General features: G+C 19.0%; 3 protein-coding genes across 3 annotated transcripts; 1 reads left to right on the plus strand and 2 right to left on the minus strand.

The window, feature by feature from the left end:
* Positions 1 to 547: 547 nt before the first annotated feature.
* On the minus strand, positions 548 to 5,782 carry PRSY57_1133000 (zinc finger protein, putative; the record flags this gene model as incomplete). The annotated part of the gene is made up of 1 exon (XM_012908293.2): positions 548 to 5,782. One exon carries the CDS (start codon positions 5,780 to 5,782, stop codon positions 548 to 550), a length of 5,235 nt encoding a protein of 1,744 aa, XP_012763747.2.
* A 3,491-nt stretch (positions 5,783 to 9,273) lies between these two features.
* Positions 9,274 to 13,959, minus strand: PRSY57_1133100 (DNA-directed RNA polymerase I subunit RPA2, putative; the record flags this gene model as incomplete). Its single annotated transcript, XM_012908294.2, has 2 exons — positions 9,274 to 12,335; positions 12,471 to 13,959. The coding sequence occupies 2 exons, from the start codon at positions 13,957 to 13,959 to the stop codon at positions 9,274 to 9,276; spliced, it is 4,551 nt and encodes a 1,516-aa protein (XP_012763748.2).
* Positions 13,960 to 17,101: 3,142 nt separating this feature from the next.
* PRSY57_1133200 (coatomer delta subunit, putative) lies at positions 17,102 to 18,475 on the plus strand (the record flags this gene model as incomplete). Its single annotated transcript, XM_020114978.1, has 1 exon — positions 17,102 to 18,475. A coding segment is annotated over one exon (1,374 nt), but the record flags the coding sequence as incomplete, so codon positions are not given.
* Positions 18,476 to 18,493: the final 18 nt, after the last annotated feature.

Here is an 18,493-nt window from a genome sequence, read left to right on the forward strand (position 1 = left end):
TTTTTTTTTTTTTTTTTTTTTTTTTTTTTTTTTTTTTTTTTTTTTTTTTGGTTTGTCAATATTATGAATTATGTAAAAATTTGTTATTTACTTTTTCTTATTTTTTTTGAATCCAAAAAAAAAAAAAATAGTGTTCTAAAGTTACTTTTTCTGTAAACGTTTTTACGTGTCTAATATTGTTTTTTCATGAACATTAAATATTTTAAATTAATTTTATGAAATTTTTATATATTTTATATATTTTTTTTATTTTTTTTTTTTAAATTCGTATTTTGAGTTATACATATATATATTGAATCATAGATGTAAAAAAAAAAAAAAAAATTAAAATATAGAAAATTTTGTTTTTCATATATTTATAAAATATGTTTTTTTTATTTTTTTTATATAACATATAAAACTGTGAAAAAAAATAAATACATGAGACAAAAATTTTTAAATATATTTTAAAAATTGAAAAGAATTTACAAGTATGTTGTATTATAAATAAATAAATATATATATATATATATATATTACATTATTTTATTTTATTTTTTTTTCTGGTTTAATCTTGAAATGTCATCATGTTATGCATAAATGCTTGTTGTACATCTTCTTGTGAAATATTTTTCATTGCATCAATAAAAGATGTTTTATTATCATAGATATTACAAGGGTTATAATAATTATTAGCAATATTATTATTAATAGAATTATTATTGTTTTGATTAATATTATTTATATTTGTCATAATAGATTCATTCGTATAATTCCCATTTTTATTATTCACTTTATTATAATTTCGATCAATGTTCATATCACTATGCACATATGGAAAGGAATGTTCTTTTTTTTTTCTGTTTTTTTTTTTGTCCATAACTTGATAAAATTTCATATCTTTTGCATTATGGTTGTTTTTCCATTTGATATTTATGTTATTCATATAATTTCCAATATTATTATTGTATAAAATATTATTAGATGTATTTTCTTTTATATTGTTGTTCATAATATATGGTGTTGTTGGTACTTGTATATTCCTTTCATTAATTAAAAGATTATTATTATTATTATTATTATTTTTTGAAAAGAAGAAATTTTTTTTTGATCTGTTATATATTATATTATTTGATGAAATATCCTTTTGTTCATTTGTATAATTATATGTATCAAATTTTGTACAGTCATTTATGTTATATATGTTTGCTTCATTTATAGGATGGTAATTAAAAAAATTTTTTTTTTTTTTTTTTTTTAAATAATTTGAGTTTATATTATAATTAAATGATTTATTTGTTCTATCATTCTTGATATTGATTTCTTTTTTTGAACGTACAATATGATAATGTGGTTTATAATTTGAAATGTCTTCATTTTTTATATCCGTGGAAATATTACTATTATTTTTATTATTTTTTTTATTTTTATTATGATTTATTACTGTAAAATTATCAAATGTATTCTTATTATTAATCCCCATATTTGGAATGTTGTAATATGGATTGTTATAATCACATATATAATTATTCATATGATTGTAGTAGTTTCCATTGTTTGGTATGATATCCATAGGAATAATATTATGATTCATTAATATTTTATTATTTTTTACATGAGGAGAATAATTTGTATAATTCATAGTAGATATATTATCTCTATTATAATTAATATTATTATATTCATTCATTTTTCTGATCATATTATCATGAGATATAGGATCCAAATTCTTATCAATATATGAATTTAAAAAATAATTAGGTGTATCATTAACATTATATATAGGGTTGTTATAGTTAGGTATAGAAATTATTTTATTTCCTGAATTATCTAAAGGGTAATAATTTAAATTCTTATTAACTATGATATTGTTCTGAGGTTTATATTTATTTCCCTCCATATTTTTTATGCGCATATTTTGTATATATCCAGTTTTACTTGTTGCATTGAATACCTTACCCTTTAATATTTTCTTGTTATATTGAAACGAATTATTCTTATTAAAATTATTAGATGTTGTAAAAGATGTATTCATATAATTATATTTATATTTATAATTGCTAGAGGTTGTAGTGGTAGTACAATTTGAAGAACTCTTAGCCAATGGTTCTGTCACTTCTTTTTTATTTGTTTCTTTTTTTGATATATTTCCTGTTCCATTTTGATTTTTATTGTTGCTACTATTTCGAATAATATTATGTACACATGAACACGATTTATATCCTAATACCATTTTATTCTTTTTGTGTTTTTCCATTTTCCCATGTGATGGTGTTTCCAAATTTTTTTTCTCTTTTTCATTATATTTTTCTTTCTTACATTTATTGTTATTTACATCTTTTATAAATTTTGTATTCTCATTATTTTTTGTTAAAATGTTATGGGATGCTTCATTGTTATGTTGCTCATTTAAACGTTTCTCTTTTTTAGAATAAGTGCCATATTTTTTTTTTTTATTTATATTTTTTATATTCTTATCTATGTAATTATTTGTTTTTTCAATATTTCTATCATCATTATTTTTATTATTAGAATTCACGTTATGTGACTCATTCACAAAGGTACATTTTACAAAGCTTATTTTTTCATCATCTTTAAACTTATTATTTAATACTTTATTATCTTTTACTTTTACTATATTTTTTTCTTTTATCATTTCATTATTGTTCAATTGATTGTTCATTTTACAACCATTTTCACAATAACCTTGATGTGTCATTATATCATTTTCTTTTTTTTCTCTTTTTTGACTGCATGTTGTTATGTTTACTTTTTCTACACACTGTTCTATTTTATTATATTCTTTTTCATTCTCTTTTCCATCTAATTTTATAATTTTCTTTTCATATGTATCGTAACAGGGTACATGGTCTAAATGTCCCGCATTATATTTATTAGAAAAATATTTATTCTTATTTAAATTTAATGATTCTTCATTTTTAAGTGGAATTATTTCTATATCCTTTTTTGGTATGTTTTGTTCCTTCGGGGAAGTGATTTCTCCTTCTTCACCTCTAATGTTGTTTATCAATATATTATAATTAGGGTTGGTTTCTTTTTCAGTATCTTTATCTTCTTCCCTTTCTTCAACCTCATTACATTTAGAATTATTGTTCAAATTAGTAGTTATGTTAGAAGAGTTAATTAAGTTTCTTTTTTTTTTTTTTTTCTTTGGAATTCTTTTCTTTTTTTCTTGAGAGTGGAAATGATTTGGGGAATTATTTTGTACTATTTCTTCTTCTATTATTTCTTCACAGTCTTTCTGTTTATTTTGCGATTGTTCATGTAATTCATTTTGTGTTTGTACGTGTGTTTCATTTGGTGTTTGTACATGTGTTTCATTTGATGTTTGTACGTGTGTTTCATTTGGTGTTTGTACGTGTGTTTCATTTTCTTCTTGTACATGTGTTTTATTTTCTTCTTGTACATGTGTTTCATTTTCTTCTTGTACATGTGTTTCATTTTCTTCTTGTACACGTGTTTCATTTTCTTCTTGTACATGTGTTTCATTTTCTTCTTGTACATGTGTTTTATTTTCATCATGTTCTTGTGATTTATATTCTTCATTATCTTTTTTATTTTTTTCTATTTGTCCTTGATTTTCTTGTTCTTTATTTTGTCGTTTTTCTTCTTCCTTGTTCTGATGAACAATTTGTTTATTATTTTTAATTAAAGTTTTAACTTCATTACTTTGGTTACATATATTATTCTCATTAGTTTTCTTTTTTCTGTTTATTTTTTTATTTTTTTTTCCTTCATTTATTTGTTTGTTTCCTTCTTTCTTTTGTAACTCTCCTCTTTTTTCATTATCAATTATGTTTTTAGAAACCTTTATATCATTTTTATTTTCATTTATTTTGTTATGTGATTTAGTAAAAATGGATTTATTTGAAACATTTTTATTATTTATTTCATAATGTAAAGGCTTATCGTTTTTTTTATTTGTTAATGTATCTACGTGATATTCATTATTTCTGTAATCAGGTTTTCTTAATTCATTCTGTCCATGTGCATGTCGACAATTATCAGATAGAGGACACATGCCACTCGTATTAAAAAATTTACACAATTTTGTTTTAAAAAAATCAGGGGGTGCCCTTAATTCTAGTTCTCCATGGGCATATACACAATTTGTATTTCCACATTTATTCTTTAACCACATTTCACATATTTTGGTTTTTTTAAAATTAATATAATTTCTTAATTTATCTGGTGAATGAGCGTATGAACAGTTATCTCCTTTTTGACAAAATCCTTCTTTTAAAAATGGACATAATTTTATTCTATAATATTTAGAATTATTCTTTCCCTTCACATTATTATTAGAAACATAATTTGTTGAGATAGAAGATTTTCCTAAAGTATTAGAATTTATAAAATATGCATTTGAGGCATTTTTATGTGTTATATCATTTTGATGTATATTATTATTTATTTGATGAATCTGTTGGTTATTATATAAATATGAATATACAGGTTTATTATTATTATTATTATTATTATTATTATTGGTTGTATGGAATGGGTAATATGTAGGTGGATAGTTACTATTTCTTATATTTGTTTCGTTAAATGGTGGTATATAATAATAAGAATAAGGTAAACAAGGTGCAATATAGGAATCCGTACTATTATATATATATGCATCATTCTTATGAATATTATTATTATATGGTATATAATTATGCGTATTATTATTTAAATAAATCGGATTATTAAGAACACTTGGTTCCTTTAAAAAACCTTTCATAATATGACTATTGTCTTTAAAATTATGGGAATTGTAATAATAATAATCGTTATTATTAATACCATTATTAATATTATAATTATAATTATTATTATTATTGTTGTTGTTCATATTGTTGTTCATATTGTTCTTGCTGATGTTGCTTTTTTTCTTTTTATGACTATTATTTGTCCTATGTGTGTATTTATTTTCATCTTTCCATATATACTTTTGATAAGGTTCCTTATAGAACATATTATTTTCATTTATACATATAGTATTATTATTTACGTTTTCTCCTTTTAGAAATGGATAATTTTTAAACGTTCTGTTGTCTTTTTTTATATCATTGTATTTTATATATCCATAATTTATGTTTTCCATTCCATTATTGTCATATGTACAATATAAATTGTTCTGGAAAGCTTCATTTTCAAAATAATAATTATATATTCCATTTTGTACATCATTAATATTATACATATTATACATATTATAATTGTTTTCCCAAGGATATGTTGTCATGTTTGGATTTGTTGTAAATGGCAATGTATGATATGTATATTGATTTTCTATACTGTTATTTAAAAAATCATTTTTTTCTTCTTCATATTTTTTTTCAGCATATCTATCAACATTAAGGTAGTCAATTTGTCTATCGGAATTTTTATGGATATGCCCAACCGTATATCCATTAACATATTCATTGATATGTTCTTTTGTTTGTTGTTCTTTTATTTTATTAAATTCATCGGTGTTTTCATTTTGTTCTAATTTTTTATTGAACAAGTTTTCTCCTACAAATTTGTTGATTTCATTATTTTTTTTTTTCTTTTCATAATTACAATTAGATGAATATTTCTTTTTCCATAAATTCTTATCATCATTCGGGAAATTATTCTCTTCTATATTTAGTTGCACACAAATTAATTTTTCATTATCACCTTGTGAATAACTTCTTTTATCTTTTTCTAATGTTGATGGATTATTATTTTTCTTTTTCTGTTCGGTCTTTAAATGTTTTTGGTGTAAATTCCTGGAAGATATTTCTTGATTTGGTTTTGAATGAGGCATTTTTACGGAATTAGTGAAAAGAAATATAAAAAAAAAAAAAAAAAAAAAAAAAAAAAAGTATATATATATATGTATATCAAAAAATTTATATATATTATAACAAAATATAAAGATAATTGAAGATTTAATAATATATTATCTTATTTTATTAGCATAAATAAATATTTTTCTAATTTAGAAATAGTGTAACAATTGGTTAGGAGGAGTCTAAGTATTATATAAATATATAGAAAAGGTTTACAAGAAAGTAAAAAAAAAAAAAAAAAAAAACAACCACAATAAATAAATAGATGAATATATAAATATATATATAACAAAATTATTTCTTTTTATATAAAAATAATAAGAATAAAATTTTATATAAAACGTTACATATAAATAATATATATATATATATGTATTATATAAAATAGCATAACAAAATGGTATAAATAAATAAATATAAATATATATATTATAAATATTTCACAATATTATTGTTTTCTATATTTAATAATAAACAACAAATGGAATATATAAAAGCATAAATATATAAATAAATAAATAAATATATATATATATATATATAACTTAATCTATTGCAAATAAAATTATTTATCTGACAGATCTATTTTTTTTTTTTTTTTTTTTTAATTTTTACAAATAAATTTTTATGCACATCAAAATATACGACTTAATATATATTTATATATGTATACAATAGAGAAATTATAAAAAAATATATAAATACATAATTATTATAAACAAAATTAAGACAAATATATATGTGTAATAATATTTACAAACGTCAGTCTTATTTGTTCTATTATAGTTATATATTTTCTAAATTTATTTTTATTTTATTTTATTTTATTTTATTTATTTATTTTATTTTTTTTTTTTTTATTGATTTTATAATAAAAAATACATGCAATTATATATAATAAATTAAAAACGTTATAGCTTCAAATTATCACTACTTTTGTTCTTTTATATAACTCTTTTTAATATACACGATATATAAAAATATAATCAAGACAATTCGAGAAAAAAACATACATAACATATATATATATATATATGCAAATTTTTAAGGTTTATATTATTTTCTATATTTTTTCTAAATAAGCAACAAGTTCAAATATAAATTATGCGAAATTTAAAAATATATACTTAATTAATGAGTTATCCAAATAAATATATATTTAAACATATAAATACAAATTTATATGAAATATATACATATTATTCATGTATCATTAATTATATTTATATTTGTAAAATATATAAAAAAATAATAATAACGTAATTATTTTATTTCTATACAGAATAATGAATATATTATATAACTAATTATAAAAAAGTTATTGATTTTTAGGAATATATATACGAATATATATTTATTTTTATAATACTCTTAAATCTATATATTAAGATGTAACAAAATTTCTTTCTACAACTGTATAATAAACGACTATGTCTTAATTTATTATAATATATATATATATATAAATCTTTTAATTGTTTATAATATTTATATAGATACATGTATATTTCTTTCAGACTAATAAATACAAGGTATAAAATAACATATACATTCAGGATACAATAATATTTAATAATATTTAGTCATATAAATATTTTTTCTTATGATATTTTATCTATAAACATGTATATGCTAACATATATATATCTTTTGGAAATGAATATTTACATATATATATATATATATATATATATATATATATATATATATGCAGATATATTTTTAGGGATAATATATTTATTTTATTTTATATAATTTTTTTTTATTTTTTTTTTTTTTTTTATTTTTTTTTATTTTTTTTATTTTTATTTTTTTTATTAATTCTATAAACTTCTTACATACCTTTATAATTTATTGACAATCAATATTAAAAATACTATATAATAAATTATGTAAAAAAAAAAAAAAAAAAAATAGAAATACATCCAAATAAGATCATATATTTATATAAAATATAAAAAATATTGAGAATAAAGAAAAGGAAAAGAGAGGAAAATAAAGAATAAACAAGAATAATTAAAGTTTTGTTGAATTATTATAAAAAAATATAAAAATTTTTTAATTATCAAAATAAAATTGTCAGAAAAATATATTTAAAAAAAATATGTAAATAAATATATTTATATATAATATAAATTATTATATATATATTATATATATATATATTAAATTATGGTTATTATATTTATTAATTATCAATTACAAATATAATAAAAATTTTAAGATGATACTTAAAATTTGACGTCACGATAATTATATTTTTGTTATATTATATATATATATATATATTTTTTTTTTTTTTTTTTTTTGCATGTGTAAATAAAAACAAATAAAAATATGTACACATTTTTTCATTATGATCCTATTTACAATTTACGCGAGATAAAAAAGAAGATACATATATTTTTTATCATAATATATATATTTTTTTATTAACGTTATTAAATTATTAATCTGTGCGTAAAGTTCTATAAGTATAAATGTACAAAAAAAACATCATTCTATAAATATTTGCATATAAAGATCTATATAAAAAATACTATATATATATATATATATTATATAATAATAATAATATAGAACATTAATTAATTATATTATAATTATGCACGAAAAAATATATACATATATATAATAATATATATTATCAATATCATTATAATATTATATATTTAAGATGATGAAAATTTTATTGGATTTAAAATTAAAAAAAGAAATTTTACTAAAAATTCAATGAAGATTTAATAAAAAGAAACCTATAAATATTAATGAATATTATATAAATGTATTTTTACATTTTTTTTAATTAATATATTTGAAAAAAAAAAAAAAAAATAATTTATATATATATATTTTTTTTTTTTTTTATATAGCATTTTATTATTTATGACTTGAAAAAGTACACATATATTTATGCAAATGCTTAAATAACATTTAAAATATATATATATATATATATATATATATATATATATATGTATTTTTTTTTTTAATTGTTATATATCTTTTAAATATTAAGAATTATAATTAGTATTGTTCACCCCTAGTTATACAAAACAAAAAATAGGTTATTGTTTGAATAACCCTTTCACCAATAAGAATATATATATATATATATATATATATATAATATTATATATATTATATATTTCAAATATATATATCCATAAGTTTGTATACATAGTTTTAAAAATTCAAATTAAATATGGAGTTTGTTTTTTGTTTTAAAATATATAAAAATATACATAAGAAATTTTGATGATAATATATATTTGCAAAAAAAAAAAAAAAAAAAAAAAAATATTAAAATAATTAATTACGTAAAAAGTAAAAATATATAAATAAATAAATAAATAAATAAATACATACATACATATATATATATATATATATATATATATATATATATATATACTTATTTACAAATATGCGTGTTATATTAATTATATAATGCTTCATTTTTTCCTTATTTCATGTCAAAAACATTTTCCACTGATTTCATATTCAACCTTATGGTAACATTTAAACAAATGAGTTCATTTAATAAATATCGTATAACATACGGAATAAAAATAATTTTACAAGAAACATCACAAGATTTGCATACAGCCATTTTACTTTTTCCACCAATAGATCTTCCTTTCATTATTTTTCCAGTTGTATTAAATTGCATAATTGGTGATAAAATAAGTCCACATTTAGGACAAACAAAACATTCATGTCCATCAGAACTCATTAAAAATCTTTCATTGATTACAAAACTACAACCATGTGATATTATGCCGTCTCTTTCCATTTCTCCAACTCTTATACCACCATGTTTTCTTTTTCCTTTCAAGGGTTGGTGAGTTAAGTTACACACTGGTCCTGTTCTTCTGACTTGAGCTTTATCATAAGCCATGTGCCTTAACCTTTGATAATAAATTACACCAATAAATATATGTGCCTGTAATGGAACCCCATATATACCACTATATAACAATTCAGTGCCATAATAATCATAACCTTTGTTTAATAACAATTTAGCGAAATAATCAATTTTTTCATCATAAGTTATATTAGCTTTTTTTTCTTCTTCATCACGTTTATCATTACAGTTGTTAGTATTATCATCACTATCAATAGATGCATTACTATCATTTGAGTTATTATATTTATTTTCTTTTATATTATTATTATTATTATTAATATTTTTATTTTTATCCTTTTCCTTCTGACATGTATCCAAGTCAGATTTTATTGTATCATTTTTTTCCAAGAAACCTTTGATACCACAATTGTCAATCCATGGATTGTTAAAACTTTTTTGTTGCGTATATTTTCTAAATGGAGTAGCATCTATTCTTTTTCCATATAAAGATGCAGCCTTTCCACAAATACTCTCGATAAGCATACCTATAGTCATACGAGATGGAATACCATGAGGATTGAAGATAATATCAGGAACGATACCACTTTCAGCAAATGGCATATCTTCTTGAGGAAATAATCGAGAAACAACCCCCTTTTGTCCATGTCTAGATGCAAATTTATCACCAACTTGTGGTTGTCTTGTTGATCTTAATTTAACAACTGCTACTTGATTTGAATTATTTTTTCCTATACTTACAAAGTCTACGAAATATTCTCCATGGTTCCTAAAAGATTCATAAGTAGTTAATTCATTACCTTTATTAATATATGAATATAATGGACTACCCTCTGTTATTTTTTGTTGTACACAAGGTAAACCATCTTTATTTAAAAATTTTCCTTTATTTTCGTAAGCCAAATTCTTATTATTATTTTTATTATTATTTAAATATCTTATATTATTTCCAAACACAAAATTACTAGATTCTCCAACTTTTTGTAAATCAATAAATTCAGTTTTATATATATGTGTTCGAAATATACCTCTATCTGCACTAGCTTTATTTATTATTAATGCATCTTCCATATCGTATCCTGTGTAAGCTAATATAGCCACTACGGCATTCGTACCACTAGGAAAATTATCCACTCCATAAAATTCATAATCTCTTGTTACAACTAATGGCAACTGAGGAGTTATCATTCGATATATTTTATTTGTGAATGTATATACATTATTTAAACTTTGTATCCCCATAGTTTGTTTCAACATTTGGCACTGATAAATATTACGCGGACTTTGATTATGATCTGAAAAAGGAGTCAAAGAAGCAAGAAAGGATAAAAACGATGTCTCTTTTAGTTCCATATATTCAAATTTTTGTGGTATTTGTTCATACATATCAATATTAATATTTTCATCACTATCAATATATGTAGTTGTTGACATATTATTATCACTTCCTGATATATTATCCGACTTTGCATCAAAATTAGAGTTAGATTTTGAATCACAATCAGAATTAGAATCATATCCATAATCATAATCCGAATCCGTATCATATTCAGAACTACTAACATAATTATCTGTATTTGTATCTGAATCGTTATTTTTTTTCTGATCTAAAATTTTTAATAATTTGCTATCAGTTTTATGTTTGTCATATTTATTTGAGCCATCTTTTGATTCCTTTTTTAATTTCCATAATAAGTTTTCCCTATTTTGATGATATAAAAATTTCTGCTTTATACTTCCAGGGGTTCTATCTATTTTCAACGAATTAACAACTTGTTCTTTTTTTTTTAAAAGTTTTCTAGCTAAATTATTTTTTTTTACATCTTCGTTGTTTATAGCTACAGATATATATGGTTGATAGGATGGTGAAATAAATTCAATATCTTTCGTTTTCAAATTAAATAAAGGTCGTATAAGTCTTCCTGGAAATGTATTAATTATTATACTGTTCATAATTAACGGTTCATTTAAATAAGCATTTATTTCAAAATATGATTTTAAATTAAACAAATTATTGTTTTTTGCATATTTCAATTTATAGACTGTTCTATTAAAATCTTTTTCACCTATATATGTAATGGGTATTGAATCAACAATAATTGGAATGTTTTCATCATCATATATTGTATGTATACCACTAGTATCATCTAAATTTACATTTATACCTATTTTTTTAAGATACAATTTTATATTGAGTTTATGTGCTTCATTACTAGATAAATTATGAATATGGCAATATTGCGCCAAATGATTTAATAAACCACAAGGGGTACCGTCAGGAGTATGTACAGGGCATATGAAACCCCATGATTCTCCTAATAATTTTCTGGGAGTTAATACTTTAACATCTTGAAAAAAGGTTCCTCTGTGTATGGCTCTAAAATTGGTTATTAATCTTAAATTATTAATTTCATCTGCTGATATTACCCAACCACTTTTTTGTTGATAATGTAAATTTTCTGAGGAGATATTTCCTGTTTTGAAGAAAAATAAAATAGCTGATGAAGTATTTGAAAAACTTTTACAATTTTCTAAAAACATATAATTATCATTATATAATTCTTTGAAATAATTATCGACGCTCTTAAATAATTTTTCTTTTTCATTTATGAAAATGGATTTGAGTTTTTTCTTTGATTCGTTCTTATAATCGTTATTATCTAATGGGAAAAACATATAAAATAATAAAAGGATAAATATATAAACATATATAATATAATATAATATAATATATATATATAAATAAAATATCATCACTTTTATATAATATTTTTTTTTTTCATTCTGAAACTCACCTTGATAACTAGAATCATTGATATCTTCAGATGATTTACTCAAAGATATTTGGTTTAAGCGGTCTTCTTGCATTTCCTCTAATACAAACATTTTGTATCTCAAATATATTTGCTTTACACTTAATTTGAATGTGTTATATTTAGTTTCAAAATACTTAAAAAAGGATCTTGTATATCTAATGTACAAACGACATAAAGAATTCATTACTTGATCTTTCAACAAATTTGCTAATAAATTACTACATGTAGTTACAGCATGATTTTCTAAAGAATCCTTATTTATAGGAGTAATTAATTTGAAATTACTATAGATTAATTTTTTAAACATAAAACACATAGTTTCAAATTTTTCAGAATTATTTTTTATATGCGGTAATATACAATATTTTAAAATATCTTTTGCTTTTTTTTCATAGCTATTTAAATTATATTTAAAAATACCTCTTCTTAAATAGGCAATCCTACCTAAGTAACTTAAATTATATTTTTCAAAAAGTTCTTTTTCATTGAAGGTATCTTTTAGAAATATAGAATTAATAAAAAGTTCTATATATTTAATGGCATTTTCATTTTCTACTCCTAGTTTAATTTTATTAAAAATATAACTTTTCTTTTTTATTGGACTTAAAATCATTAATAATAAATGAAAAGGAAGAGAACATACTGCATTTTGAAATCTGAATCCATAAATATATGAATTATTTCTAGTTAATGTTAAAAAATTAATTACAACAGTATTATCATTTAATAAGCAATTTATATGTATCTTATTATCAGCATTTAGTAATAATGTATTATATTTCGGATGAATTACATATCTTATTACTTTTAATCTTCCAGATACTACAAAAAAACCACCTAATAAGCTTTGATCTTCTCCTTTTTGAGCTAATTCTTTTTTATTTAAATTACTTAAATTACATAAATTGGACATAATCATAATTGGAATATGCCCAGCACATATTGTTGTACTAGCTATTTCATCTTTGTATTGTCTATTTATTTTTATTAATAATTCTCCTTCATATGTTCTTGCAGATAGTTTACATAAATAAGGATAATCTGCTCTATACTCTCCTTTTTCATTTTTTATCATTGGATTTTTTATTTGGATATCACTCACGAAAAATTTTACAGATTCAGAATTGTTTTTATTCATATTTAAAAGAGAATAATTATTTTGCTGAGGTGAAAATTCCATTATTGGTATATTTTCAGCAATATTTTTTATATAAACATTTATAAAGGAGTTAAAATCATCTATATGTGATTGTACTAGGAATTTGGTAAAAATATTATAACTTCCATTTATTAATTTATCGACTTTTAATTTCATATTAGGATATAAGGCTTCAATAATTTTTAAATGTAACTTTATTTCTCCATCCGTAATTTGTAGGTTGATATTTTTTAAAAAACTTTTATCTACTTTATTATTATTAATCAATTCAGACGTCCTTTTAATATTTCTATTTACTTCCTCTGCCATTTTTATAAAATCATATTTTAAATGCAAATGTAAAGTTTATATAATATAATTATTTTATTTTTTCAATTCTAAAAGATGTTATATATTACTTTTATATTTTTTATAAAGCCTTTTTTTTTTAAGGTTGTGTCATGTTTTTTTTCTTTTTTCTTTTTTTAATAAATAACAAATATAAATAAATAAAAAGATAAATAAATCCTTACGGATAAATATATTGGGTTATTATTATTACTATTATTATTATTTATTATTATTATTATTTTTTTTTTTTTTTTTTTTACATCAATATGTTAGGCAATAATATATATTTTATTGATACAATAAATATATACATAAATATATAATTTTATATTATGTATTTATATATATATAATATAAATAAATATATTGAAAAAAAAAAAAAAAAAAAAAAAACTTAATTTTCAGTTATTTTTGTCATTCCATAAAAATCATATGAGAAATGTATTTATTAGAAATATACCTTATTATATAATTTTTAATAAAAAAGAAAAACAACAACATATTTGTTTTATAAAAAATATAAAAAAAGAAAAATATTATAATGACTACTTTTTTTTTTTTTTTTTTTAATAGAATATTATATACAACTTAAAATAGAAAAAATAATTATTATACATATATAATATATATTATATAATATATATTATATAATATATATATATATATATATATATATATATATATATATATATATAATATATGATGTTATATTATATAATTTGGAAAAAAAAAAATTAAAAATAATATATGGTAAAAAATTATATGTATACAATCTTTATACTTATGTAATAGTAACAAATTAATTTTAAAGAGGAAAAGGAATAAAAAAAATATATTCATATCATTATTAACACATATGTCAAATATAAATATATTCAAAATATATATAAATATGTATATAATATATAAGTGAAGAAAAAAACAAAAAAATTAATGGCCAAAAAAATATAGGAATAGAAAATATTCATTTAATATATATAATTATATATATAATATATTATATATAATAATATAATATAATATAATAAATATATTTTTGTTTCTTTCGGATTTTACAGAATTATTATTTTGTTATTAACTGAGCTTTAAGCTTTACAATAATAAGAACATATTCTATATATTTATAATTATTATTTAAAAATTAATTTCATTTTAAAGTTAAAAGAAAAAAAAAATAAAATAATAAAGTAAAATAAAATAAAAATAAAAATAATGAGATAAATAAACAAATGTTTTATTGTATAAATATATTATATTATTTCCATTTTTTTTTATATATATTAAAAGAATCTATGACATATAATGAATATATTATATATATATATATATATATATATATATATATATATAGTATTATTTATATATAATAATGGTATAATATTAAAAGAAATGTTTTTTATTTCCAAATATAAACATCTTGAAATATAATAGTTTACAGAATGTATTGTATATATTATATTTATAATTATAGAAACTTTTATTTTGTTAGAACATATATGATTACATTCTTTCGTAATAGTTTAAATGATAAAAGTTCTGTGAAACCATAATTTTTGGATGTAAATAGAAATACATTTTGGTATATTATATATAATAAGACTATATAAATTTAATGTTATAAAAATTAAATATAAATTTTTGTCCGAATGAAAAAATCACCTTACATATATATATATATATTTAATAATATAATTGTCTTCCTTCTGGTGCGAAGTATAGGTAAAGATAATATAGTAAAATCTAAATATATAAATAAATATATCTCTTTAATGGCGCAAGTTTTATTTAAATGATGATCTTATAAATATGTTATTATCTTATGATATAGGCATGATTTTTTTATTTCATAAAAATCAAAAGTAAAATATTACAATTAATATATAATTTAAACTATTTACATTTTCTATTATTTTAAAGTTAATAAGATGATGAAGATGATTTTTTTGTTATTATAGTTATAGATATTTATTGTTCTATATATAATAATAATATATATATATATAATGCACATAACAGTATTATGTATACATATATATATTATTATTGTAATAGATTAATTATTCTTATTATGTGTTAATTCTAATTTTTCAAAATGAATGAAAACAAAAATTATTAATATATTTTAAGAGACATATATATATATATATATATATATATATAACCCTAAATCATTTATGCAATATTTTTCAATGATATATAGATAAAATTTGAACTGCAAGGAAATAATTAAAAAAAGAAAAAGAAAAATACATACAATAATAATATTATTTTAATATAATATATATGATACAAAATATTTCTTTTATAAAATTAATATTTATTGATTTATATACTATTTTAAACTATACTATTTAATTTTTATTATTTATTTTATAAATTTTTTTTATGTATTTTCGATAAGTTCAATATGTATAATGTTAAAAAAAAAAAGAAGTTATATACCTTTCAAGTAGTTTATTATATATATTATATATATATATATAATATATATGAATAAAAATACCTGTTGTAAATATATATTATTATATATATTATATAAATTTTTTTTTTTCTTATATTTTTATAAATACGTAAAATATAATATTTTTTATAAATTTTTATTTCTTTTAAAATATACAATACACATAAATTAATTTTACTTTATAAATTTTTTTTATTTTTTTTATAAAAAAAATAATTTATTATTTTATATATAATATATATATATATATATATATATATTTATATAATATTTACATGTATTATAAAAATTATTATTTATGGGATTTTTGTTTTTTTATTAAATTGTATTATAATTTATAAAAGGAATATAAATAAAAATACTATATATTATAAAATAGTTTATATATTTTTATTATTTATATTTTTTTGCCTATTTTTGATATCATAAATTGTTTGTTTGTTTCTCTTTTTTTTTCTTTTTTCTTTTTTCTTTTTTTTTTTTTCCCTTTTATTTTAATTTATAAAATATATTCCTTTTTATTATAAATAAATTAATATATTATATAATATATATATATTTATTTATTTATTTATTTAAACGTATATATTTCGTTTTATTTTTATTCCTCTACCGTTTTGAAATATTTGATAGCAAAAGAGAAAAAAAAAAAAAAAAAAAATGACAGTTTTAAGCGCAGTAATAAGTACTAAAAGTAAAATATTGGTTTCACGTCAATTTCGTAATATTAGTAAGTGTGATTTAGATTCATTAACTATACCATTTCATAATTTAATTGAAAGAGAACGAAGTGATCATACATATATAGAAACAGATAAGGTGAGGTATGTTTATCAACCATTAGATAACATATATATATTTTTAATTACTAATATCAATTCAAATATTATTGAAGATTTAGAAATAATTAAAGTATTAAGTCAGATAATTCAAGATATATGTCAAGGGAATATAAATGAAAGTACTATATTAAAAAAATGTTTTACCATAATATTTTATATTGATGAATTAATAAAAAATGGAGTGAGGGAAATTGTTAATAGTAATCAAATAAAGACATATATTGAAATGGAATCTCATGAAGAGAAATTACAAACAATTATAAGGGAAAATAAAGAAAAGGAAGAAAAAGAAAGAAGAAAATTTATTGCCTCGAAGTTAGAAAAGAATAGACAAAAACAAAGTAAAGTTAGTAGTAATAGTTTCTTATCAAATGATTTAATTAATAATTTAGAATATACAAATAATATTGATATGTATAAAACTGAAGAACAAGACATAATAGATGAAAGTTTTAATACCTATAAAGGTATGCAATTAACATCTAATAAAAAAGAAAATATACGTATTCTAAATGTTGTTGAACATAAAGTGGACACAAAACCCCATATAAATGTTAATTCTATTTTTGATAAACCAATTAATATTATAATAACAGAAAATATCATATGTACGTTAAGTTCTGAAGGTACTTTATGTGATTTAGATATACAAGGTACATTCAATCTACAAATTAATAATCATAATTATTCAAAGGTTATAGTTGAATTAGATAATGAATATTCAGAAAAAGCTAAAATACATCCTATATTAGATAAAAATAAATATAATTCTAATATATTAGAATTAAAAGATAAAAGTAAAAATTTCAGAATTAATACCATTTATCCATTATTAAAATGGAAAATTAATCATATCAATGATTCTTATATACCTCTTAATATAAGTTGTTGGCCATGTGAAGATAATGAAAGTACATTATTAAGTTTAGAAATAGAAAATAAAAGAAATAATAATGATGAACTCATTTATGATCTTAATGTTAATTTAATGTGCCCATCAGCACATAAACCACAAATCATTAGTAATGATAAAGGAATCATAGAACACGATGGTGTCTTATTAGCTTGGAAAGTCGATGAACTCAAAAATAACCAATCCTGTCAAATTGAAATGTCTATTCAAGCAAATCCCGAAAGCGTCTTCCCATTTTCCGTGGAGGCTAAATCGAATATGTTGGCCCACAAATTGAACGTAATAATTATAAACAAA

This window comes from Plasmodium reichenowi, chromosome 11 (assembly GCF_001601855.1).
Source record: "Plasmodium reichenowi strain SY57 chromosome 11, whole genome shotgun sequence".
Taxonomy (NCBI): Eukaryota; Apicomplexa; class Aconoidasida; order Haemosporida; family Plasmodiidae; genus Plasmodium; species Plasmodium reichenowi.